At 47.2% G+C, this 25,998-nt stretch overlaps 1 protein-coding gene across 2 annotated transcripts in view; it reads right to left on the reverse strand.

Moving 5' to 3' along the window:
• Nucleotides 1-25,998, reverse strand: part of LOC135921759 (uncharacterized) — a 64,309-nt gene that overhangs the window by 25,951 nt on the left and 12,360 nt on the right. For both annotated transcript variants that reach the window (XM_065456055.1, XM_065456057.1), the window contains exons 4-7: nt 23,087-23,251; nt 19,143-19,466; nt 17,432-17,590; nt 10,319-10,636 (exon numbers count right to left, since the gene is read on the reverse strand). In XM_065456055.1, the coding sequence (XP_065312127.1) occupies nt 10,319-10,636; nt 17,432-17,590; nt 19,143-19,466; nt 23,087-23,251 (966 nt within the window). The remainder of the gene's footprint in view (nt 1-10,318; nt 10,637-17,431; nt 17,591-19,142; nt 19,467-23,086; nt 23,252-25,998) is intronic.

Consider the following 25,998-nt stretch of genomic DNA (forward strand, 5'->3'; position numbering starts at 1 on the left):
TTGGTAATTGTCACTGTATAGGATAATGTCGCATCGCTATCTAGCTTACGGTAACGTTCTAGATTGTTTAGTTGTCTGTAAGCCTCGTGCTTGTATTTTTCTACTGGCCAAATAACGGTATTTCCACGCTCATCTGCTTCCTTAATAACAATGTCATTCCGGCAACTAGCATTTGAACTGATATGACTCTCCAACGCAGTTATGTTTTTAGGTCGCTTTGATGTCTAGGATTGGCTTATAATTTATTTACTGACAGTTTTAAGCTATATGATCCAAGTGGAGTGGGCCCTAAGTGGTGTAGTCCCGGTGTCTGGTGTGTGTGCGAAAAAGTGTCTGATACGCATTCGTCGGGAAAATTCTGAGAGGTCCTTGTGAAGCTCAAATTTATTTAGTGTGTTGTTCGTCGGACAAATGTTTAGGCCCTTGCTGAGTACGTCTATTTCCTTTTCACATATTGTTTTTGAAATGTCTACAACATTGAAGTGGTTTAACTTTGTGGAAGTTTCCGTCACGTCTGGTACTTCTAAACTCGAGGTCCCTCTTGTCGGTGTGTGGTGGCTCTTGACCTGGAAGGTTGTTTTTTGATTAAAGTTTGCTTTTATCCTTTGTTTTTGAACAAATTTTCTAGAGTGTTTTTCGTCGTAATGCTTTAAATCTCTCTTCTCATCCGGTGTCAGAGCTATGTTCAGAAGTCTGTGGCTAAATCTTTCGATTTGTTCTGCGCAGTGTTCCTTGAGGATATTCAAATGTGAAAGTGAGGCATTCTGTAATGTCGTTTGCCAGTTTGTAGGATGGTGTAGTGGGAATGTTCCTAGAGCTGGTAAAATTTTCATTGTTAGACCTTTAGGGATTATATTTTTCTTTGTGCAGATTGTGTGTGCTTTCAGATGGCAGGTGTTGCTCGCATCTTTTTTGGGAAGTTCTCTGCCTGTAGGAATTCAGTACTTCGTGGCAGAGAAGAGTTATTGATTTGCGATGTCTGTAATTTATTTGTATTTTTGCGGGTAGATTTGCGTGGCATGTTTTCCTGTTTGGCAGGTTTATTACTGCATGCCTGGCCTAATTCGAGCTCGGTTTCTGTTTTGGTAGTGACTACAGTGACGGGGCCCGGCACTTTAACATCTGCACTACAGTGACGGGGCCCGGTACTTTAACATTTGCACTACAGTGACGGGGCCCGGTACTTTAACATCCACACTACGGTGACGGGGCCCGTCGCTTTAACAACACTACACCTACGGGGCTGTCACTATAAAGATGTCGGTATTGGGGGCGAGGACGACTTACGGAGTCGCCATCTGTCGGAAGCGCCTCACATGCGTCGGCGTTAAATAAAGGTTAAATAAACATACTACGCGGCAGCCCTCCTGAACAATTTTGCAAGTACTCTCGAAATGGCAGTATTTTACCTTTAACATAATCATGTTGGACAAACAGAAAGCACAGAATGGTTTACATTGATTGATTGATTGATTAACCTTTATTTTACAGTCCTGCAGAACGCGTATTAGAGAGAGAGAGAGAAATGCAAAGGAAAGACAGGGAGGTTAACCAGAGATTATCTCCGGTTGGCTACCCTGTTCTGGGGGAAGGGAAAGGGGATGCAATAGGTGAGAAAGAAAGAAGGATAAAAAAAAGGAAAAAGAAAAAAAAAGAAAACCTAAGCACACACACGCACGTACACACGAACTATTTCTGTGGGCACTGTCACGCAACCCGCAAAGGCATTCCTAGTCTTATGCAGTGTCACCGTACAGTCCTGCGCCACACAGTGTATTAGCACGTCGCGGGCCGCTCCCACGACGGGTCCGACAGGCCTAGCCTGCCAGCCGCATCGTGGGCCTGCTGGACAGCCCAACGTTGCTCAGCCAGGAGTGGGTTGCGGAGGGCCGCCTCCCTCCTAGCTGAGCTGCGGTCAGGGCTTGCTATAGAGATACATCCCCAGAGCATGTGCGAAAGTGTTGATCTATCCCCGCAAGCAGGGCACGCGTCATCAGTGTAAATCTCCGGATATATCGCATGTAACGTGAACAGGTTGGGATAGGTTTCTGTCTGCAACAGTCTGAATGTCAGTGCCTGAGGCCTAGTGAGCTTGGGGTGAGGAGGAGGGTATTGTCGCCACGAGAGATAGAAGTGTTTAAGAAGTTAAATTATAAGTGGCAGGCGCGTCCCTACCATGCATAACTGTAACCATGGTTTACAAACGCTATCTCTTTGCCTACTACATACAGTGAGCTGGGACACTGCGAGCGGTCGCCGCAATCGATTCCACCGAACCGGTTTGCGCGAAACGTAAGCAATCGCTGAGAAAACTATATGAAATATGTTCTTATAGTGGGATAGCTGTCTGTGTAACTAAATGTAGCATAACAGAATGAAGCTGCAATGCAGCGATCGCACGGGTTCGCGGTGACCGACTTCGCGTCTGCATGCATGTCCTCGCGCAATGTTTCGCTTTCGCTCCGAGCACCTCTTCGCACCGTGCCGTGAGCTTTATGCCGCAGCATATGAGCATTTGACAGTACGCAAGCAACCATTGTTGCATGGACACTATCGGAAGCTGTTCAAAAATAATTTCGTTATAGCTAGGGTCTTCGACGCCTACAGCGACTTGTGATATGTTCCGTCGCGATGATTCAGTCTTAATTTTCTTTTTCTTTTCTTCTAAAGTCTTGGAAGCTTCAATATCATTATTTCTCAAATTTCATCGAACTGCATGTTTATCGGTCTTCTATGCGAGCAATTACCCGCTGCTTCTTTTTTTTATTTCAGTAGAATATTCATTATCTGGTGCTACACAAGCAGGAACATGTGCCGTGCCTTTTTTAACGTGTTTACCGTTCCCCTTCCATTAGAGTGAACTTTCTTTCTTTATTATAATCATCATAGGTGTTGTGCATACGCAAAAGATTGTACATTCGTGGACAAGTACCCATTGCGGTCGTTCGATCCGTATGTGTGCAATCAATGTATTCCATTACTGCACGGAAGTTGCTGACATCGTGAAATTCACGTGGTGTTGTGGACAGTACTGGAATAAAATACCGCGGTCCGTGAAGTGCTTGGCATCCCCATAGGCGCCAGCATCGAGAAGCTCATGCAGCTGGGGGTCCACAACACCTTCGATGAGGTTGGGTCACAGAAGTTAGTCCAGGTTGTCAGGCTCGCTTCCTCGCCTGCGGGGAGGCGGATCCTGGAGGCGCTGGACTTTAACCCGTCAGGGAAAGGCGGTGCGTGCTCGACGCGTGGTCGCGGGAGGCCGTCACGGTCTCGCCGTTCCCGCGCAACGTGCACCCGCAACGCAATGTAGGCACACGCCGGGTCCGAGCGGCCGCACTTCTCGGATCCGTCGCCAACGATCCACGATCGGTCGCGTTCGTCGACGTCGCCCAATACGGTTCGTCCGACCGGTTCGCGGCGGCCGTGGTGGATCACAGGGGCAACCTAACGCCGCGTCCGTGCGAGGCAGGTGTCCGGATTGCGGAGATCCATTCTGAACTTTAGAACACATGCTCTGGCGGTGTCCCTCGTTACGGGACCACGGTCATCTCACCACGGAAGAAGAGTGGGAGGAGGCGGTCAGGCACGGCCTGCCCGTCCCAACGTCGGAACGGCTCGCGGCGGCCACCTCAGGGAGTTTCTGAGTCGCTCCTCAGGACCTTAATAAAGTTCACTGCCTGCCGTGAAGTGCTCGAAGTTGTTTGCATAGAATGTTTGAAAGAAGTGCGACCATTGACGTCGCTACAGTGTTGACTGCAGGGCTGAGGTTAAAGCGCCGGGCCCCGTTACTGTAGTGTATATGTTAAAGTACCGGGCCCCGTCACTGTAGTGTATATGTTAAAGTGCCGGGCCCCGTCACTGTAGTGCATATGTTAAATTACCGGGCCCTGTAGTACAAATGTTAAAGTGCCGGGCCCCGTCACTGTAGTCACTACCTTCTGTTTTACTTTGTGCGTGTGCAGGCAGGCATGTGGGGGTCTGTGTGAAAACTTTGGTAGTGGAATTTCGGTTGTCTGTTGCACTTGTGTCTATTTGCACTGTAGTTGACGTCCTTTTTGGTGTAGTGTGTGTCTTGTGGCTCTTTGAACATTCCGCTGTCTGTGCTCCAAGTGTTCTCGAGGTGACGGTCGCAGTTGAGTTGTTCGCGGTGGCACGCTCCGCCGTGTCGGTAGGGGTGGTATTTTCGGTGGATTTAAAGAGTTTTTTCTGTACTTGTCCTTATTAAAGGGTATGATGTGTTGGGAAAATAGCTGTATACCTCTTCGGTTTAAGTGAAAACCATCCCAATCTTGGGGTTCCTGCGCTGCTTCGTGTGTTTCTGCATGGTGTATCGTGTCCACGTTCTTGCGAAAGCGTTTTAAGTTGAAAATTATTGAGTTGAGCTTGTTAGTCTCCGCCTTTTCGCCATTAGCCCTCGACTATTGGTTAAAAGTTTTCGGGCTGCTCCCACTTCACCTGCCTGTCATGCGACGTCATAAAACCGCAAAAACTAACCGCGTCGAACTGACATGTACGGGTTAAAGATGCATTAGTATGCTGCAAAAACTGGATTTTCTTCTGAATAGCCGCAGGCTTCCCCGTTCCGAAAGTAATAAAAGATGGCGGCCGCCGATCGCTCAGGCACTGGCTACTCGCACGGGTTAATTTGCGTGTAATAAAACTTTCTGCGTGGCCGTGTTACGTTGTCGAGCACTTTCAGCACGTTTACGACCTCGTTCTGCCAACTCTTCTTTGCTGACGATCTGTTTTAGCGTCATTCTTAAGCTTCCGTTGCATGCCGCCGCGATTGTCGACGAGCCATCGCAAGCTATGTATTGGAAAGCGGACCAGTCGCGGCCGCCTGCACCACCATCTTCATCCGGTTATCGATTTTCAGTGCATTGGCGCTACCCCATCAAATCCATCTACACCTGAGTGTGCTCCTCGCCTCTTGTCAGCCAATCATACAAGGCAAGTCGCTCAACGTAGGCAATGTTATTCGTTTTTAAAGCAAGCGAAAGTCACCTGTGTTGTGCCATCACCACAAGCCCGGATTCCGAATCTGCAAGATGCAGAATCTATCCTGCGAGCGCCCTAATTCTCCCTTCACAAGTCAAGATGCTGAGCCGTCAGGCAGCGGTGTCCTGCGGGAGAAGCCTCGGCGAGCAGCATGTTTGGACGTGTCAGCGAGTACCAGACAGCCCGGCGCCGCACCTCCTCTTGCATGGAGGTCACCACGCGCGCGAACTTTGAACCGGGTGGCCAGCGCGGTCGCTGGTTGGACCCCTCGGACGACCGTCGTGTGCTGACTTTGTATTGGGCCGTTTGAGTGACAATGGTTCTCGGGGATTATAAAGCGGCGAGGAGGCCGCCTCGAAAACAGGATCCGCCGACCCACCGGGAGACAGTGTCGCTCCCGACTGGGGTGAGATGTGTCACGCGTTTTCGCCGGACGTCGCCGTGCGAGAACAGTCGCGTTTGTTGTGAGCACTCGGCCCCAGTGCCGACCCGTTCATGTCCTGTATGATAACCTGTATATAATGTATAAAGTCCCTTTTGTTATTCTCATCGACGCCAGGCTCGGAGTCTTCGCTACCAACGCTCTGTCACGAAACGGGTGACGAGCGCTACGGGACCACAAAGCCGTAATCGGGGTGCAGCGGTGCAAAGTCGTAACACTGGATGGCAGCTACGGGATTGACCGGCATCAGCTACCTCGGCGCGGTGAGTGCCTGAAGTTTACCTCAAACACCAGACTTTCTCTGACACAGGTTATAGTAGCTTAGGGAAGGATTTGGTGTTGCATTGTGATAACCTTGTGTGTTTCAAGCCTAGTAAGAGTGTTTTGAAAACCAGGGGATGCTGAGGGGGTAAAACGGGGCAGTGTGTGAAATACTTGCATATGTCTTACTAGTAGTGTTATAGTAGCGTACGGCAGGTATATTCAAACAAAAAGGGTAAACAGCAGGAGGACAGTGTGAACGATGGAGAAGGACAAGGTCAAGGAACTTCTCCAAATTTGTGAGGAGTTGGGCATTGAGTTGGGCTCAACTAAAAGAAAGAATGCGATCCTTGAGGTCATGAGGACTGGGGACGTAACGGCTGAGAAAGCCGCAGAGGCCTGGGCGGATATCAATGAACGTCGGGAAAGGGAGGAGAAGGAACGTTGCGAGGAGGAAAGGAAAGAGAAGGAGCGACGTGAGCACGAGCTTAAAATGAAAGAGTTGGAAACCCGAAATAGATCGCCGGCGCCTAGTCTCACTTCTAACGTTCCAAGAATACGCGATCAACTTCCACCCTTTGTCGTCGGAGAGGATATGGCCAAATACCTCGTGAAATTTGAGCACGTGTGCGAACGGAATAGCATTGAGCGATCCCTCTGGGCACAGAATCTGTTAGCGTTGCTTCCTGGGGAGGCATCAGACGTAATAACTTGCTTATCGAAAGAGGCGTTTGAGAGCTACAGTGATGTGAAGGAAGCGCTACTGCGGAAGTACAAATTGTCGCCCGAAGCTTTCCGGCAGAGGTTCCGGTATGCAAAAAAGGGTAAGGAGTCGAATGTTGACTTCGCGTTTCGTCTAAAAGCCGACCTGGTGGAATGGCTGAAGGGCGAAGAGATTTACGACGACCGCGACAAAATCGTCGAATGCATCGCGTTGGAGCAGTTCTACCGTTGCATTGATGAGGATGTCAGGCTCTGGCTGCAAGATAGGCTAAAGGAGGTTAAGCTAAACAAGGCAGCAGAGTTGGCGGAAGAGTATTACACCCGCCGCAGCTTGCACAGCAAGGCAGTGCGCGTAGAAAAAGCTGATAGAAGAGATGGGTTTTCCGGGAAGCCCGACGAACGGAAGCAAATCACGCGTCGCGAGTTTCGGGAAGACGAATCCCTTACCAAAGAAACTGTAAGGGAAGGACAGAATGCATCTCAGAATGATGACGATGGTCCGAAACAGCGAAACGAAATGACGCGTTCTTCTGAAAAACGGAAACCGTTAACCTGCTACAATTGCAAAAAGCAAGGGCACATCGCTGCAAGCTGCCCAGAGAGAATTGCTTTTGCAACGATACAGGAAACTCACAAAAACATACGTCTATTGGAGCCCCATGTGCAGGAAATTAAGGTAAACGGCAAGAATTGCCGAGCACTGCGGGACTCTGCAGCAACTATGGACGTTGTTCACCCGTCTTTCGTCTCCTCGAGTGATTTTACGGGAGAGTGCGTTAGGATACGGCAAGTGGCCGAGAAGGAGAGTGTCTGTTTACCGATCGCAACGGTTATCATTGAAGGAGAGTTTGGGAAACTTAACACCGAAGCCGCTGTGTCAGCCGCCCTCCCGGAGCAATTTTCCTACCTCTTCTCAAATAGCTCGGAGCAGCTGCTGAGGGATCAGGGCAAATCATTCTTTGCCGACGTGGCGTACATGGCCCTCACGAGGTCCAAAGCGCGCCCGCTGTCGAGGGAACGTGACTTTGCGTCGGTGAGCGAACAGCGGTGCGGCACACGGACTGATCAAGGTAACTTGAGTGGCGAGCAGTCACGGGAGAGGCAGAGCTCGGAGGCTGGCCTAGGCGAGCGGGTCCTGGAGGTGAGTGGGAGTGACGCGTGCAGTGCTAGCCGCGATATAGACGCGACGCCGCAATTAGGCGACGCGGGCTCCACACTCGCTCCGGTTTCCGCCAGCCGGCAGGAGCAGGCTGCAGTTGAAAGAGAAAGTCTGATTCGCGAGCAACAGGAAGACTGTTCATTAGCCGATCTGAGGAAGAGCGTCAAACGGGGAGTGAAAAAAAAGAGGGTTTCATTTGGCAAAGAATCTGGCTTATTGTACCGCCGCTACACGGATAAGCAGGGTCGCAAATATAAGCAGCTTCGGATTCCGCGAAAATATCGCCGGGAAAAATGAATGACCTCATTTGCTACCTCAGTAGTGTGTTTTCGGTCCAAGCGATTTCAACGGGACCATTCTATTTGTCATTATTATTGCTGATTATTAATTGTTTCTATTTTGGTGTGTTGTTAATTTGAAAACTGATTGTTTGAGCCTTGTGTGCTAGATCGTACACCTGCCTCTTGTTGCAGCAGGAGCAAAAGGGGATAGCGATTTAGTTAGGTTGATTTGGATTATGGCCTTGTCTGGTGTTTGACGGGAGACAGAGGGCACTTGTTCGTGTTGGGTGTTGCCTTTTGCCGGTCGGTTTTGCAAGCTGCAGAACGACCAAGCGGGACCAGTGGCGAGAAGCAAGGTCTTAGGAACGACCCGAGCGGAGCTGGTCGAGGTGCCTTGGCGACAACGCGGTGAGCAGAGCTCCTGTCCTGGCGAGTCGGACCTGGGCACGTGAAGTTACCTGGCGTGCCGACACTGGACGTGAACTTGGACGAGCCTGACGAACGTGCGCGCCTGGCATCCGGGCCACGTGGAGGCAGCTCGTCTTCCCGGCGCCTTATCTGAGGGCGGGGATGCTGTTGTGCCATCACCACAAGCCCGGATTCCGAATCTGCAAGATGCAGAATCTATCCTGCGAGCGCCCTAATTCTCCCTTCACAAGTCAAGATGCTGAGCCGTCAGGCAGCGGTGTCCTGCGGGAGAAGCCTCGGCGAGCAGCATGTTTGGACGTGTCAGCGAGTACCAGACAGCCCGGCGCCGCACCTCCTCTTGCATGGAGGTCACCACGCGCGCGAACTTTGAACCGGGTGGCCAGCGCGGTCGCTGGTTGGACCCCTCGGACGACCGTCGTGTGCTGACTTTGTATTGGGCCGTTTGAGTGACAATGGTTCTCGGGGATTATAAAGCGGCGAGGAGGCCGCCTCGAAAACAGGATCCGCCGACCCACCGGGAGACAGTGTCGCTCCCGACTGGGGTGAGATGTGTCACGCGTTTTCGCCGGACGTCGCCGTGCGAGAACAGTCGCGTTTGTTGTGAGCACTCGGCCCCATGCCGACCCGTTCATGTCCTGTATGATAACCTGTATATAATGTATAAAGTCCCTTTTGTTATTCTCATCGACGCCAGGCTCGGAGTCTTCGCTACCAACGCTCTGTCACGAAACGGGTGACGAGCGCTACGGGACCACAAAGCCGTAATCGGGGTGCAGCGGTACAAAGTCATAACACCTGCTATGAACGAGGAGAGCGTTTGATTGGTCTGTTCAGACAACCCTGCGGGTGACCGTCCGATGGTTGCGTTGGCCGTTACGCAAATTTGACATCAGGAGATTGGAATAAAAACATTTGGAATAGTTTTGCGTTATAGGGCCCATAATTACATTTTGGGGTTTTACATGCCGAAAAATCCCAATATTATTATGAAGCACGCTGTAGAAGGGCACTCCGGATTAATTTCGATCAAACCTAGGCTTCTTCAACGTGCACAAAACATAGGGTACACAACGATTTTGGCCATTTTACCCACAAAGTGGTTCGGGTGCCCCAACCCATAATCAAGCCCATGGCCTCATGCTTTGCAACACAATGCCATATGCCCTAAGCCACCAGTCCAGGTGTGCAGGAAAACGAGTTAAAAAAATTTGGAGGACGCTTACGCTTCGCCTTTATGAGTGGAACGCAATAGCATTCAAAGATCCCTGACGGTTCTCCCGCTTCCCGGGCAATGCAGCTTATGTAACCACAACGTTATTCTGGAAATGCGGGTGGTGAATGATAGGCACGATCGAATACGAACTTTCTGGAGCTCGCCGCTCCAACTAAGACAGACCTGCAGCAGCAGCTGGAAAACCGGTTTGTGTTTGAGTTTCCGCGTAATAGAACTATGTTTTGGCGTAAATTCTAATTACAATCCGACGCTATCATTTCTCAAGGTCGCGTGCCCGTCTTACTTTACTGACGCATTTTACTTTGAGAAATTCATTTAGTTCAGCAACGCGAATGCGCCACGCGGAGGGCCTGCGTGAATCCGAATACGTGGTTCGGGTTCATTTTTTTCTCGTACGGACAGCTTCGCCGACGCCGACGTCATATTTTCGGCGACACGGGGCTCTTAACTCTCTCGTGCTAATAGCCAAATCAAGCTACGCGATTTAAAGAGGGTGGCCACAGATCGCCTACTACAGAAATAATTAATTTTACCTGGTGTCAAGGCGTCATGTGACGTGCCGTAATGCTCTTTCTGGCATTCTGTGATCTTCCATCTCTCCCTCTCAGAACGTTGACTTCTGGCACTCGTCGGCTATACACCTACGCCGTTGCTCAATATAATCTTGCTCAAAGGTAGCGCTTCTCGATATGCGTCAATTAAATGCACCAACTAGGAAACAAAATCGTGTCCCTAATCAGCAGAATCGCGTGCAGTAAGGCTGTTGACGCAGTAGATGCAAGCGCACTCGCCTTGAGGGGACTGGAAGGTGACCGTTCCTGGTCTTGCGAACCGACGCCAATGTTGAGCTTTTCCTTGAGTCGTGTAAAACGGCCTCAGGAACAACCGGTACTCTCTGCCAGGCACCAGAGCCGTCAACTTGGTAGCAGTCGCGTGGCGGTCGATGTCTCGCGTGAGTGTCTCGTAACTTGAGATAAGCGTGAGCACGTAACCCGCGTGCTGCAAAGTGCTGTTGGCGTCGTCTTGAGCGCTGGTCCATTTCACCAAGCCCGTGTCCCCGGCAGGAAAAACTCGAACGGCCAGATTCTGTTTCGCCAGAACGGGTGGGACTGAAAAAAACGAAACACGTCATTGCAGATTGCTTTAAGACTATCGACATCTAGCTTCGCTAATATAGTCTTTCTCACGATTCTCTGTTCTATAGTTTGTACGAAGGGCTGAGGTAGCGTGGAATCTTTTCATTTTATGGCGCAATGGATATTTCAGCTTTCTTAGCGGCCTTCCTAAGAACACATAGGTGTCTTTTATAGCACTCACACCGTATGCCACTTTTGTCCAGAATAAAGCACATGCCTTTATTTATCTCAACTCTCCTATTACCTACGATTCCCATCGGCCCTTTTCTCAAGCATAGGCTAGCCAGCTAGTGTTTCGACAAGCAAACCTCCCTGCCTATCGATCTCTTTTTCCACCTTCTCGTCCGTGTAACTGCTTTCATTTCGCGGAGCTTGCAGGTATAGCTTTTTTTTGTATTTGCTGAACCATAGTCACATTGAATTGCTGCCAGCCAAAACATATTTCCAGAAAGCACCCTTGTCGCTTAGGTAAGGTCATAAAGACACATTAATATGGCACGATTAGAGTGAAGGTATGTCAGTTGTATGCACTCTGGAAATTATTTTAACACGAAAGTTTTTTTTTGCCGAGGTCTACCATCGACTACCGTTACATGATGTGACCAAGGAGTTTATATGCTAAAACTTCTGGAGTGGATGTGGCTCACTAAAATTGAAGCTAGTCGCCGCCATCTTTCTCGGGGCAAGAAGCCCGCGCCGCCGTGGTGAGTCGTCGTAGCAGAGCACCGTGTGCGCTGTCGCGCTGCTCTTGTTATGGTAAAGGGAGCGGATGCACTTCACGTCGGCTCCGTCTTTCGTAAATGGTTTCGCAGTGTTTTTACAAAACATATCTGCAATTTTGCACCGTAATCTCCAGCAAGTTATCCGGACTTTACCGATATTTGTCTTCAAGGTGGGAGCTGTTTTTTCACCGCTTTATCGGACAAGTTCTCCCGAGCCGCTGCACCGCAGAACTAAGCTTACTGCTAAGCTTAGCGCTGCGGCCATTACATGGGCCGCAGTTACGGCTACGCGTCGACTTTCTTCAAGCCGCCATAGAAGTACAATTTGAAGGAACTGATATCTGACTCACCGAGATTTCCGAAGAAGCAGGATGGTGTGCCATCTGCCAGAGCGAAGGACTTTCTTCTGGGAGCAAGCACGCTAACAACATGGTATCAACCTCCCAAGGGTAACCTTGGGAGGTTGATAATAAGGTTACCCTTGATAATTTGGGGGTAACCTAACTGAAATTTGGGGATGGACCAACTTTAAGTATGGGGGCGAGCCATCTTAATTTGAGGGGGCCTATCTGAAACTGCAAATGGCAAACTTGAAATTCGAGGGTGGGACAAATTGAAATTTGAGGGTGGATCAAATTCAAATGTAGGGGCTGAGCCGCCACCGAGTTCCAGGTCTGGCGAAACACAAATGTCAAGTTTGGCTCACACCCAAAATTTAGAGTTGGCCCAACGCCGAATTTCGAGTTGGCCCACCTCCTAACTTGAGGTTGGGCCACCCCCCAAATTTCACATCGCCCACCCCTAATTTCAAGTTCGCCCACCGTCAAAATTCAGCTAGCCGCTCCTAAATTTAGATTGGTGCGCCATGGCTATAAGCTTTCCCATGCATATTCTATGAAGCCCTTTGTATCCCTATGGATATTCTCTCTGATAAATATTTTAGCACTTTAAATAGTTTGTAATCGCTAATAAAGCTAGCAGTCATATATATTTATACTATTGTTACGTGTAGCTGATTACGCCGGTTGTTCTGGTTCGACCTCGCGACGAATGATGCGCGTCAAGTTGTCACATCGCGACAGCTGGTGGGAGAGGTCGTCACAAGATGACGTAGCAGTTGTGTTGGGAAGTCGGGTGATGTGTTGGGATACCCAGCGGCTTTTAGCATGCTCGAGACGGCGGCACTCCTTGAGGATCGTATCGATGCTGGTGACGTTCGTAAACACTTGTATATTGAAGAAGTCGTCAGAAATGGCTTTGAGGACGTGATTAACCTTATCGTCCTCAGACATGTTCGAGTCTGCTTTGGCACAAAGGGCCAGGACGTCGAGAATGTACGACACGTAGGACTCGGTCGACGTCTGTCACGTGTGGCAGACGTGACAGACTTGGCGACCGAACGGATTGTCAAAAAGGTCGCGGATCTTCTCTTCGAAGAGATCCAAGCTAGAAATCTCATCTTCGTGAGTCTGGAACCATGCTAGTGGAGCTCCGTCGAGGTAGGAAAGTACGTTCGGGAGCATAATAATCGGATCCCACCTGTAACTGGTGCTGACACGTTCGTATAAGCGAAGCCAGTCGTCAACATCAGGACTGCCGACTCTGGTGAAAACACCAGGATACCGAGGAGGGGAAAGGGCGACGTAGGTCGGGGCTGCAGGCGGATACGCTTGCGTAGATGAAGTGCCGCCAGCAGGAACCGAAATTACACTGTCGCCGTTGCGACTGCAGCGAAGCTCCATGACGGGTACGGGGAACGTCCGCCTCCAGCAAATTAATGTTGCCTGTAGCTGATGTACAATTCTATTTACAATATATTTACACGCAGACCAATGGTGGCAAAGATGGCGACGCTATATCAAGCACGCACACGTCGTCTTCTTCCTCCTCAGTGCAGCCACATTGTGGCGGCTGTTCCATATCACTATCCTAACAATTCGAAAATTGCGCATGCTTGTGCAGTTAGAAGGCATTACACTTCTCGCGCGACGGAGCTGAGGTACTCGTCAAAGGATGCTGTCGCATAAACCAAGCTGATCATTAAAACAATTTCATGCACAGAAAAAAATAATGTAGCATCATATATTACCTTATCTAAATTGACTCATCGCAAGTAAAATAATTATGTAAGATAAAGAGATATTATTTGTGCAATTTTTCATCGGGGGGCCGAAACCGCGCTCGAGTGCCGTGCGTAATCCGCGGCTGCCTAATACTGGGCCCGCCTCTTTCCCCCGCCAATATGGCCGCCGGTGGCTTCACACGCTCCCTTAGGCGGCCGCAGTGGCTGCCACTCCAGAAGTTTTAGTATATAACCTCATTGGATGTGACGTTCAGCGCCAACCAGCACAATAAGCTTTGTTGATTGAAAGCTCCTCTATTTTGCAAAAGTAGCGCCATGATTAGATCTTTCCACCACCGTGCCCTTCCCCGCGTTTCTTCCTCCAAGCCTCCTGTCACCCCAGCATTCTCTGCTCCTCCATTGGCCAATCTGTCGCGTGGAAGCACGCGTCATGCTTTTGTATATCTTTTTTTCCTGCGCCCTTCGACCGCCATTGCTGGACCAATGCGACGAAAGTACGCGCAGACAGAGTGATGGCGTGAAGTTGTGGGATGAAATCGCGGCCGCGGCGGCCGTACTTCGATGGGGGCGATATGCAAAGATGCCCGTGTCCAGTCCATTGGGGGTACGTTAAGGAACCCCAGCTATTCAAAATTATTTCAGAGTCCCCTATTACGGCGTGCCTGTAATCATATCGTGGTTCTGGCACGTAAAACCCAAGAATAAATTTTTTCCCCTGTCTTGTGTGCCTTTAGTATTCCCGATAAAGCAACAGTGCTTCCCTGCAAAAACACACAAAGCAAAAGACTACAGACGCATGTGGTATACAGATATAAAATGAGCACTTCAATAAAAGAGTTACTGGTGCTAATGGGGGGGGGGGGGTTAATTATTTTCGGACCCTCTGTTTGGTTGTCCCATCAAGTTCTTTCTGGATACCAAATTCCAACCACTTGCACTGTAATAAATAAATAAAGAAACGATTCCATGCGGTGGTACGTTCTTCAATTTATCCATGCTCTCTACGTGTGATAACGTTGATCATGGCCGCCAAAACCCGTGCAAGAGCAACACGCGTCTGTAAAAGGCGCGGGGCCGAAGTGGGCCTGTTGCTAGGCATTGGTGGCCCCAGACAGTTGGAATCTCTCACGCGCCGGACGAAAAAAATTATCCTGCATGTACGTAAATGAACGTATGAAACCACGTACACATACTTTCGCGCAGTCGACACCTGGAACTGAGGTAATTACGCGCGCGTTAGAGCGCACTGTGTGCATGCGTCGTGTTTCAGCAACACGACCTCGCAACGCGCCGGGCGCTGTACGCCTTAAATAGTGGTCCTTTTCTCTATTTTAGAGCGCAGCTCTTTGGCGTCCGTTCCTGGGTTTCGCGTCGGCGTTGTCGTCGGCCTCGTAACCAGCTCCGCCCCCCTTCGCTGGAGTGGGAGACGAAGGACGCGAGCCGCGAATGGCGGAGACCAATGAGAGCGGCCCCTTCAGTGACGTGCGCGCGCGATGCTGGTGTCATGCGGACCCTCCTTACGGCTCGATGCGCACTCGTGTCTGGTCTCAGCCGATCCGCTCGTTTCGTACTATCGTCTGCTCGCGCCACAGCTCTCGCCCGCGCCTGTTTGGTTCTGTTGGGTCGGTCTCGTTCGCGCTTGTTTTGGTTGTTATTGTGTGAGATTGTTTCTTAATCTGATTGTATGCGCTATGCGAATTGTATAGTACTTTCTGGAAGCCATGCGGCACCAGCGATCACACTGGAACCTTTGACGAGTCATGTATAAACGCCGGCTCGCTTGATCCGCAGATCAGATTTTCGACCATTACCGACTCTGCTACATATCTCTCTCAAATTCTTTGCTTCAAAATATCGCGAAATGGAAACACGTATAGAGCTGCGCTCAAATTTCGCATTAGGGAGTATCGTAATCGTCGGATAATTTTTTTCTTTGAGGAATTCCAACAGGACATTATTAAGAGCAAGCTTTAGCACGGTTGCTCCTATCTAAATACATCCTCAATCTAAGCTCCCTATCTAAGTGCCGCTGGAAGAGAGAAATGCTTCATGTTGAATGACAGGCGCGAAATTTATGGCATTCTACACAGGCGGCGTTTACAGGGTTCTCTGAATTGTTTCAATGTCAAGGATTCTTCTCTGTTTGCATTGGCTTCCTATGCGGCCACATTCAAGGCTTCTTCAGTAGAAAAGTCGTAGTTTCGCCCGAAGCGCGAAACATTGACTGCGATAGTAAATAATTACACAGCTATACAAAGTAAGCTTAGTAATTTCACCGGCCGTATGAACTGCCGAAAACGTTCGCTTGCTAACTAAAGCAACTTGCATGGTAACTAAAGCAACTTGCACATTCTACACAATATCCGCATACACGCACTGTCGGAACGTTAGCGCGATGAAGAACGATAGCACGTGCGCGGGAATACCCTCCCCTTCTTAGTACCTATCGCTCGACCGCGAATTAAGCACTCAAAAACGGAACGCACACGACGCCATCAGCTTTTTAGGGAGGGCTAGCCTTCGAATGCCCAGCTGATAACCTCTAAGAACGCGCGCGGCCGCCAGCCTCCTGCGCTGCGGCGGCCAGTGCACAAACGCAGATGCGCACTAGCCTGCCCCTTGCACTCCTCCTCCTACCGTGATCACATCGTCCCGCTCTTCCCTTGCGCGCCCCAAACGTCGTGGAGCCCCCTCCCCGGCGTCCTCGCTTGAGCTCGCGAAAATGCGCTGCCGCATCAAACCACTAACCGTCTATAGGCTCACCCTCACATGTTTTCCCAATCACGTGCGGCCGCGATATCATTGAACTTCAGCTGCTATACAGAACCTCATGGCGGCGACCATGCTGACAGTAGTCACGACTGCAGAAATTCACGTGGAATGCCCTCGACTCCTCGTAAAACCTCAGGCGTCCAATGGTGTGACCTAATCGAAGATTTGCTGTCGCAATGCCTCGACGTAAACGTAGCACATGTCACTCGTAGGTACACCGCTCACACTCTACTGTGAAATCTAGCGCTATTAGATGGTTGGTCAATGCAGTGGAAATAGTTCCATTGTTTCTTCGCCATAGTACAATAACATAAGCCTTCATGGGCTCGTAATGAAAGTCGTCAAGCAATCTTCCTGGCCGTTCTGTTGCCTCACAGCTGGAGTCACGCACACAGGGCTGATCGTCGTACATTGGCATGGTGTGCTAGTTGGTAACACTTTGCGGAACTTCAGGCTATCCTAGATCCCCAACTGCATGCAAAATGTTTCGCGTACCAGTAATTCAAGCATTGCCCGCAATCTGAAGAATTTTCTTTTTCTTAACTTTAAAACTTATTTTCCGCAATACGCTGTAGTAACGAAATTGTACATTTTAGTTGTTTTAGCTAGATTGCACCTCACACATGGTGCACTTTGTACTCCTCTACGCATCATCTTATAGATTAACGCGCTTATGCAACAATTATATCAATACGAAGACACTTAGTCGTTCCGTGTAACGCACTTCTGATTCTTAATGTGTTGACTAAGCGCAAGAAGAAAAAAATAGCCAGAATTTCGGCATGATATTGGAACTGAATAGGTGACAAGAACATGTTCAGGAATTCCGGGCGGTGACGCTTATGCACAATTTCCCCCTGATAAATCGCCATGCGGGGCGAAAGTCAATGAAAAATGCGCTGGCAAGGAGGGTTTCCTACGTCCCTTGGTGAAATCTTTATAGAGTAAGTGCTGAATGATTGTGGCGAAATTTGCCAAGCACTCAATACGCGACATCGCTCACTTCCGAGGTTACAGCATGCCGCTTTACATTTATTTTCTCTTTCATGTGTTGGACCTTTCATTTGCCAGTTTACAGTGATAACAGTCAAGAGCCTTCACGGATTTGTTTGAAAGCCATCGCAAGTTGCCTAACACCTGTAAGCACTTTGCCTAAACATGCCAGCCGTCTATGAAGAATCCTGCACCCACCACAAATCGCTTCGCTTTCATCGGCAGATTGGAGACTTCCGGGAGACTTCGACGCTTTCACCGCAGGGCAATCGGCATCGCCATCACAGAGCCTCTCGCTCGTAATGGTGATATTACTGCCGGGGCACTCGAAATTGCTTTCTTCAATATTTGAGCGTCCTGCAAAAAAGATGTTTTCCTGGTTTAGGCTCGTATGGGATACAGCTTCTTCTAAATTATCATAGGCCAAGGAATACAGTGGTCATCAGGATGTAGGAATGGTGTATCAAGCCAAAAGGTTGATAAAACAAATTATTCAATAAATAAACGAATAGTTTTTGACCTACTTTGCTCTATAGTAAACGTTTAGAAACCACGTATAAAGCGTTTGAACAGGTACATAATATGTTTTGACAACAATCACCCATTTCGTTTGTTGTACACGGTGTACTTATCCAACAGGAAATACACAGACTTTATCACAGCAGTATTCTGTTTAGACGTCATATTGTTACAGTACCTACAAGAAATACCGACATGTTGTTGGGTCTCCAGTTGTGTACAACTTACTAGTACCATACCTTGGCCCAAACAACGTGCCTACAACACTATACTGATAAGAATATGCTGCCGATTGAAGTAACTACAAGTGGCGTTCGTATTATTGTTCTACTGTATCCTACAAAAGGACTTAGTACGTACAAGCGATATCATCTGAATTGTTTACAAATTATAACTTTGCTACATATTAAGTTCTAATGTTTGACCGATATTTGTGTTGCATACTGTTAATTTGCCCATGCACATGTACCATGTAGTTAATTTTAGTTTAGCTGTGTGATTAAAAATAACTTGCATTATGTACTGTGTTTTCCCATTCATTTCGCCTCTGTAACACATAGCGGCGTTTGTACAGCTGTTGCCACGTAACGCTTACGTGTGCCCCGTTATGATGCTTTTTCAGGTTTTAGTTCAGCCGTTCTTCCAGTACATTGTTGGCAGATAAATCATATTACGATATATTTCAGAGAGAACAGAGACTTGGTGGAAAGACGGAAGAATGAAAAACCACGCAAGCATCCAGTAGAATTCCGCCAAGATATAACAGTGGCAAAAGGTAAAGGCTGACTAAATCGTTTGAGTACTGCGCGAAGAAAATCGTATGTGTATGTGTCACTGATAGGCAGCCTACTAATAAATTCGACAGTAACTTTTTAGTAAGGTATTTTGCTCAACAACATTTAGGAGGCGAGAAGAGTAATTAAGAACAGTAGTTTTCTCCTGTGTGGCTTACTGGATGGTTTCACATTGCTCTGGACATGCTCAACCTTCTCTAACTGAGTAATTACTCAGTTAGAGACCTTAATGCCAGCATTTAGAGATTTTGTTTGTGGCAATAAAAGCAACATGGTGTCAATTTTTCTAACTTACTTTAGTAAACACATCAAGTAAGCAGTCATGCGCGACCTTATTTATCTATTTATTTGTTTATTTATTTATTTCATAATACTGTGAGTATTTATCAGACGCTGACAGGAGTGGAATTAACAATAGGTAGTACAACAGGTTTGCAACACTTGCACGAACTAAAGCATATCACTCAGTAATGGGCATTCAAACATGCTACATGTATTGATTCATATACGAGTGGTGAACGTCTCTCAAAGTTTGCGATATGTGCTTTCAAAGAAAAAAATAATACTATGCTAGATCAAGTGCGATGTCAGCTCACCTGCGAACCCTGTGACGACGGTAATGCTGCCCGCCTTACCGAACTTGCGATGTTCCTCGGGCGAGCCCTCATCAGTGTAGAATGGACGCAGAATCAGGGTGTAGCTTGTCCAGGGCGCCAGTGAGCTCATCACCAAGGTACGATTTTCCACTCCAAGTGTGAGCGAGAAGGTTGATGCCGTTGAGTGGGCGGTTACATAGTACCCGGCTAGGCGGATCGGAACAGTAGGAGCCTCCTGAGGAGGCTGCCAAGCTAGGCGTACAGTGTTATTGCCTTCAGTAGTCGCTTCCATATGAACATCCTCGGCGATCAAGGGGGGCGGGGCTGAGGAGCAGAAGAGAACAAATCAATTCATGCACCGAATGCTGCGCTTCCTTGTAAGCTGCATGTTACTTTGCATCAATATTTAGTGTTTTGCTGCGTTCTTAAAAATATGTGGCCATGATCACTAACTGAATCCTAACTGGTTACCTGCCAGAAAATGCACTACCTTCTTATTAAGCGAAGGCAGCAAATTGATAGTAAATTTGCGACCTGCTGAAGCACTAGCTTTGTACTTAGTACTAAGGTAACATTTCTGCAGGTTGTACTGGCTAGGAATTAAGTGTATTTTGTAGACATTTGTGGTGATATTCACAGCTTTGACACTGCTGTCCTAGTGCCACTAAGATGTAATTATCAGGAACTCTGAAGGGCCTATTGGATATATATGTGCCGCTTGCGCGATCTTATTAGGTCGACGGCATTGTCATAGGATAACTCGGTAAAATACCACCCGCCGTGGAGGAGTAGTCGTAACGGAGTTGTGCTGTATGCCCGAGGGCGCGGTATCAAATCCTGGCCACGGCGGCCGCATTTACATGGGGCCGAAATGCAAGAACGCCTGTGTATCGTGTATTGGGTGCACGTTAAAGAATTTGATGTGGTCACATTTATTCTGGTTTACCTCACTACGGCATGCCTCATAAATAAATCGTGGTTTTTGACACGTAAACCACAGAAAGTTCTTCAAGGTTCGTTGAAAGTTATTCAAGCACAGATAAAAAAAAAAGAAGGCAACCGCCTCCTTTTCGTATATATTAAGCGTCAATTATCGTTACACGTGGTGCTTACCAGGGACATCACGGCACGCTGAACCTGTGTGACTATGCACTATGTAATTCTACGAAGCATCGATCAAGGACGAATAAACCACAGAACGACGAAAAAGGTGCTACGCGACACCTACTCTAAGAGCAACTTCGAAAATACATATTAAAAATTAAGGGGATTTGAAAGCCAAAACCACGACTCATTATGAGGCACGCCGTAGTGAGGGACTCCGGAAATTTGGACCTTCTGGGGCTCATTAACGTGCACCTAGATCTAAGTACACGGGTGTCTTCTCATTTAGACCCCATCAAAGTGCGGCTGCAGTGGCCGGGATTCGATCCCGCGACCTCTTACTTAGGAGCCAAGCACCAGAGTGTATTTATAGCCTTTGTTCGTAGCAACACATGCCGCACCGGTGAGCACCGACCGGCACATTTGCATAAATATTCAAAGTTCTTTACCCACATTTCTATACGCCACTGTTTGCATACATATTCGCTCTGACGTCAGCCATAACTGGTTGTTTAACATAATGAACGATAGTACCGCTATTTTAAATTTTGCATAACATTGTCACAATCACAAAATTTATGCACCACGACCAGACGAGGTAGTAGCACCGTATCAGTTAATAAGTTGGAACTACCAGAAAGCGTTTCTGGCTAACCAGTGCAGCACTTTTTGCATTTACAAGTACCTGGCTAATACAGAAGTACCAAGGAGATACAAGAATACAAAATAATCCAGTGAACGCGTGACTTCACAAGCTATTTATTAACTTCAATTTTGGGAGCGCCATTTCGAAGTGCATTTTCTTTAGAAACGTGCTTCAATCCAGCACTGAATGTCTAGGCCTCAATAAATAAACTGCACGTGTATGCGGCGTCTTTTGTAACCCTTGGCCAAAAGCGTATGCTGGTTCATGCACTCTTCAAGCAATAAAACAATCGCCTGCCGTTTATCCTCACCTTCATTCATACATCAGACGCCACGTTTCATCATCACTAGTACAGACTGATCCTATTAGTAAGGGGGAAGTTTTCTCAGACACAAATTTTAGCTGACGGCGCATGATTATCTATATCGTGAATTGTGCTACGGCATCTTGCAGGTAGGACACAACAATTTGTATCGACAAATTGAAAGCACCAGGTAAAATATTTCGAACAATTGCGTATCTTCCTAGAAAAGCAACCGGAGGCTTAGTGACCCCAATAAATACATTTAAACTGGTCTAAATAAATTAAATAGAAGAGTTTCTTCGCCAGCTCTGTTAACCGTACCAGCCCAATGCAATGACGAAGTAAATTTGGCGGCCCGCTGGCACTGGAGCGCTAGGCAAACGCCGCAGACAGCAAGTAAAAGCTGCTTGCGGGGCCGGACCGGCGGTGACCTCGGAGATGTGACGAAGGGGAGGGGGGGGGGGGGGAGTGGCGGCATCGACGACACAGACGATCTTTTCTGCAGCCAGATGCGGCTCCAAGGAGCCGGCCAAGGGGAACTAATTGTTCACGTAGTTCCCACATGAACTCCGCTATTCAAAATTTACTTGTTTGGATATGTAGTGTCGAGGGTGGTCCCCAAAGTGCTCATTTGCTGCAGCCATATATTGTTAATAATTGTAAAGTTATTTAGCGTAACTTCACTAATTACACACGTAATTGTGGGAATTGCTCTTTATCTAGAGGGTGCCAATGCATACAATCGAATTTTAAACATAACGTTACCGTGATATACACTTCCCTAATAAAAAAAAAAATTGGTGGTGCTAGAAAAGACATCCTGCAGGTTTAGTTTAGTGGAGAGGGTGCGTAGCAATATGATTTCAAAAGTTTCGGGGCAAGCCGTAGATTGCCGGTTGTAAATCATTCGTCGCAGCTGCGAGAACACAAGGTACCGTTGCTCTCCCCACTCCGGTAACTCTAATTCCTCAAGTTTCCGATAATTACTAAGATTAATGCAGTTTGCGTATATATATATATATATATATATATACATATATATTGCTTTATTGTTAAAATCACGATTTCATTTAATGAGCACAAGTAATTTCCCCTATGTTGTCCTTGGTGTGAGTGTTGGTCGGCTTATGATACGACTGCTAAAAAAAAAAATCGGGCCCCGCGGTTAACCCTGGTTCTTCTCATATATATATATATATATATATATATATATATATATATATATATATATATATATATGTATATATATACATATATATATATATATATATATATATATATATATATATATATATATATATATATATATATATATATATATATATATATATATATATATATACAGGTTCACTGCACAGAGCCATTCACTGTACAGGCGACGAAAGTGATATCACCACACATAAGCACACACTGATAGAGGAACGCTCAAACGCCGCTTTCTTTTCACAATTTTTTTCTTCTGCTTACCCATGCGAGCTTTGGTGTATATATCTCGCTTTTCCACATCTACACGATAAATCTCAGTAGCATTCGCCAGCATGCATCGTATTGCGCGACTCTATCAGTTACACACCGAGTGTCAGACATTTGAGAGGGATTCGCGGAAACACCTCCCCCCTCCCCACTTCCGCATCAGCAGAGCATAAAAAAAGAAAGTCTGCGAAAACGGGCTCCGGAACGGCGGCTCGGAAAGAAGCGGGAACTTCAAATAGTCGTACAAGAAACAGCCTAAGAACGTGGCTCTAGTAGAGGGGCGTGTGTATGTTGCCGTGTATAAAGGTCTCGCACTAACTTCAGCAATCGTTGTAAGCGACTTTTGTTGCGAGCTTGTGAGAGGTATAATCAGTTGCCTTAGATTTAAAGATTTTCCCAAGGACTTTGAAGACTCACCACAGATCTTCTGGCTTTCGTCAGGTCTTTCGTATTCCTGAGATCCATGCGGGTCAATCACCAAGGGACAATCTCCTGTACCGTCGCAGAGCCGCGTGCTGGGAATAGTCGTGCTCGTGCCCCAGCACTGAAACTCGCCGGCGTCAGGCGTGGTCCGTGACACTCCTAAGAACCACGTATATGACATTACTGTTCCTTATAGAAATCTAGACATAGGATCTCTAGCGGTTAAAAAAATCGGAATTGGTAATCTTATTCTTGAAATGGTTTCAGAAGAACCCGTGCCTCACCTGAACATTTCTTTACGGCAATAAAAGAAAAAAAAGCGCCTTAGAATGCTCTTGAATTCTTAATTCTCTAGTGTCATCTGTCTGTGTCACATAGTAGCTTCTGTATCCACTCCATTTTATCACTTCTCCGCCGCCCACATGCTTCTACTTTAGTAAAGTAGTAGTCTTATTTGACGCGTAGCACACGAACTGCGAAGTACACATATTCTTTTATTTTTAAACATTATGATGCAGTATGTTTGCTCACGCCATTGTATTTACTTAACGTCTTTCCGATGGATATCTTTATGTAGCTTTCCGCCACTGCCCGGGACCTTGTATTTGGCTTGGTGTTAACATAAGCGTTGCTGCTGCAGCCAAATTACTGAATGTACTGGCAGAAAGTAATAATAATTGCCGTTTGTAATATTGCTATTACATTGCAGGACCCCATTTAGGTTGAAGAAGGGATGTTCCCAAATTGGTCCTCAACAAGTGTTCATTTTCATGTTTGTCATGTTGTTTTACAACATCCGCCGCTGCAAGATCTTGTTGATTTTACTGTCTGTCAGTATCTCTAAAGAGTGTGGTAAATTTATCATTGTGAAAAAAAGCAAGACATGCACTTTCAAGTGAACGTATGCATAGCCTAATGTTAAGATTGTAGGAAATAGGTCGGCTATGAAAACGGTTTGCGCTAAATTCCGATTCACATGTACGCTGCAGTAATCCACCGGCGAGTATATTTTCGCGGTTGGCAATTAACAACGCTATGTTTTAATTACAGAACACGACTGAAGACAACCTTCGTTTAGAACAACTCGCACAAATGTGCAATATTGCTGAAGTGAATGAGGTACGCTAGCAAGAATGAACACACCTTGGGATCTCTATAATTACAGTAAATTGGCCTGTTCCACAAATTGCGATGAAGCTGGAAGACACGAACATGAATATGAACACGTCCGCCAACTTTTGATGAGTAGAAGTTACATTGTTTTTATAACGCGGGACACATTCTCAAGAAACACATATATGTTGCACATTTCTAATAAATATACGGGGAAATGTGTGTTGATAAGAAAAACAATGCACGATATGTCAAGGAATGCAACAAAAATTCACGTTCCTGGCGCAGCGTTCTCTTGGTTCTATATGCTACGGTTTCTGAAACATGGCTTGTTAGCTCAGGCAGATTGTACTCTGCGTTCACATTATCTTATAACGCTACAAACATTTTTTTTACGATATCAAAAAAATATCTCGCTCAAAGAGTGGCGGCTTAGATGACACTTGGATTTCGAAACGGTCATATTCGATATCGTTACTTTCTTCACTCGGTGACGAACACTCAAGAAAATTACTCTTAGTGACAAGAATACACGTCGCATAGAAAAAAAACCACAGTCCTGTGCGGCACACGCAGATCACTCGCAGCGTAAGCTGGAGGAGCAGCCCCTTAGGAGCTTCATTTTCGGAGCCCCGCACTACAAGGTGCCTGGTCGTTTCGTCATCACGAGAACGATCTGAATGGTTCTCCCGGCGTTGACGGTGAGCTTCGGCGTCAGCGCAGGGAGGACGCTTCAGATCGTTCTCGTGATAAGGAAACTACATAGCTATACGACTCGCTTAGTCAGCAGCGGTGCGCACCTTACGAGGAGGCGCTATAACGTCTACCGAATACTAAACACATGTATGCAGGCTATCTAGAGCACACGTCACAGCCCTGGACCCATGGCACGATACGATGCTGTTGTTGTTGTTGATGATGATGATGATCATCATCAGGCTGTTTTATGTCCACTGCAGGACGATGATGATGGTGGTTTATTGGCATACTTTTAAAAGGGGCTTGTGACAAATAGTCACCTAGCCTGCTAGAGTTAAGCAGGTCCAGTTGCATGCAGCATGCAACTGATGTATGTAACCGCTACATTTCGGGACACATGGTTGAATATAACGCATCTGCAAGGCAAACTTTGCGCTTGTCGACGTCACGTGGTGCGCATGTCACATGACGTGAGAAATGGCACGATACAATGCTACTACTACTGATGATTATGATGGTGACACTGTGACATTTTCTTTGAAACAGGACAGTGAGAGGCACCTAGCCTGCTTGATATAATCAGGTATGATATACCTGTCTTTCATCCTGTCATTTTAGTATACATCTTCTTAAGCTTCTTCCTTCTTCCTGAAACTTTTTATGTATACCTTGTGCAACAAGCTATCTAACTGCAATACAAAATGTGCACATAGCGACGCTACGCGGCGCCCACCTCACATCGCGTTACAAGTGGCATGCTACGATGGCAATGAAGGAGATGATGTTGATGAGGATTTATCGGCATCCCCTTTGAAACAAAGCCGTAAGAAACAGTCACCAAACCTGCTGGATTTAATCAAGTATGTCATCCACGTTTTTCATTTCAGCAATATTTATAAATCTCCATAATCTTCTTCTTCCTCAAGACTTCCTTATCTACCTTGTACGCTACCTATGAGTTGCTACATGGCGTGCCACTTGATGTAATAACATGGCAGTGCAATGTAAAGGGCGCACATATAGACGCTACGCAGCAAGCATCTCACATCGCAAGACAAGTGACACGGCATGACGCTAATTAGGACGACCATAAT

The sequence above is a fragment of the Dermacentor albipictus genome, chromosome 8, assembly GCF_038994185.2.
Source record: "Dermacentor albipictus isolate Rhodes 1998 colony chromosome 8, USDA_Dalb.pri_finalv2, whole genome shotgun sequence".
Taxonomy (NCBI): Eukaryota; Metazoa; Arthropoda; class Arachnida; order Ixodida; family Ixodidae; genus Dermacentor; species Dermacentor albipictus.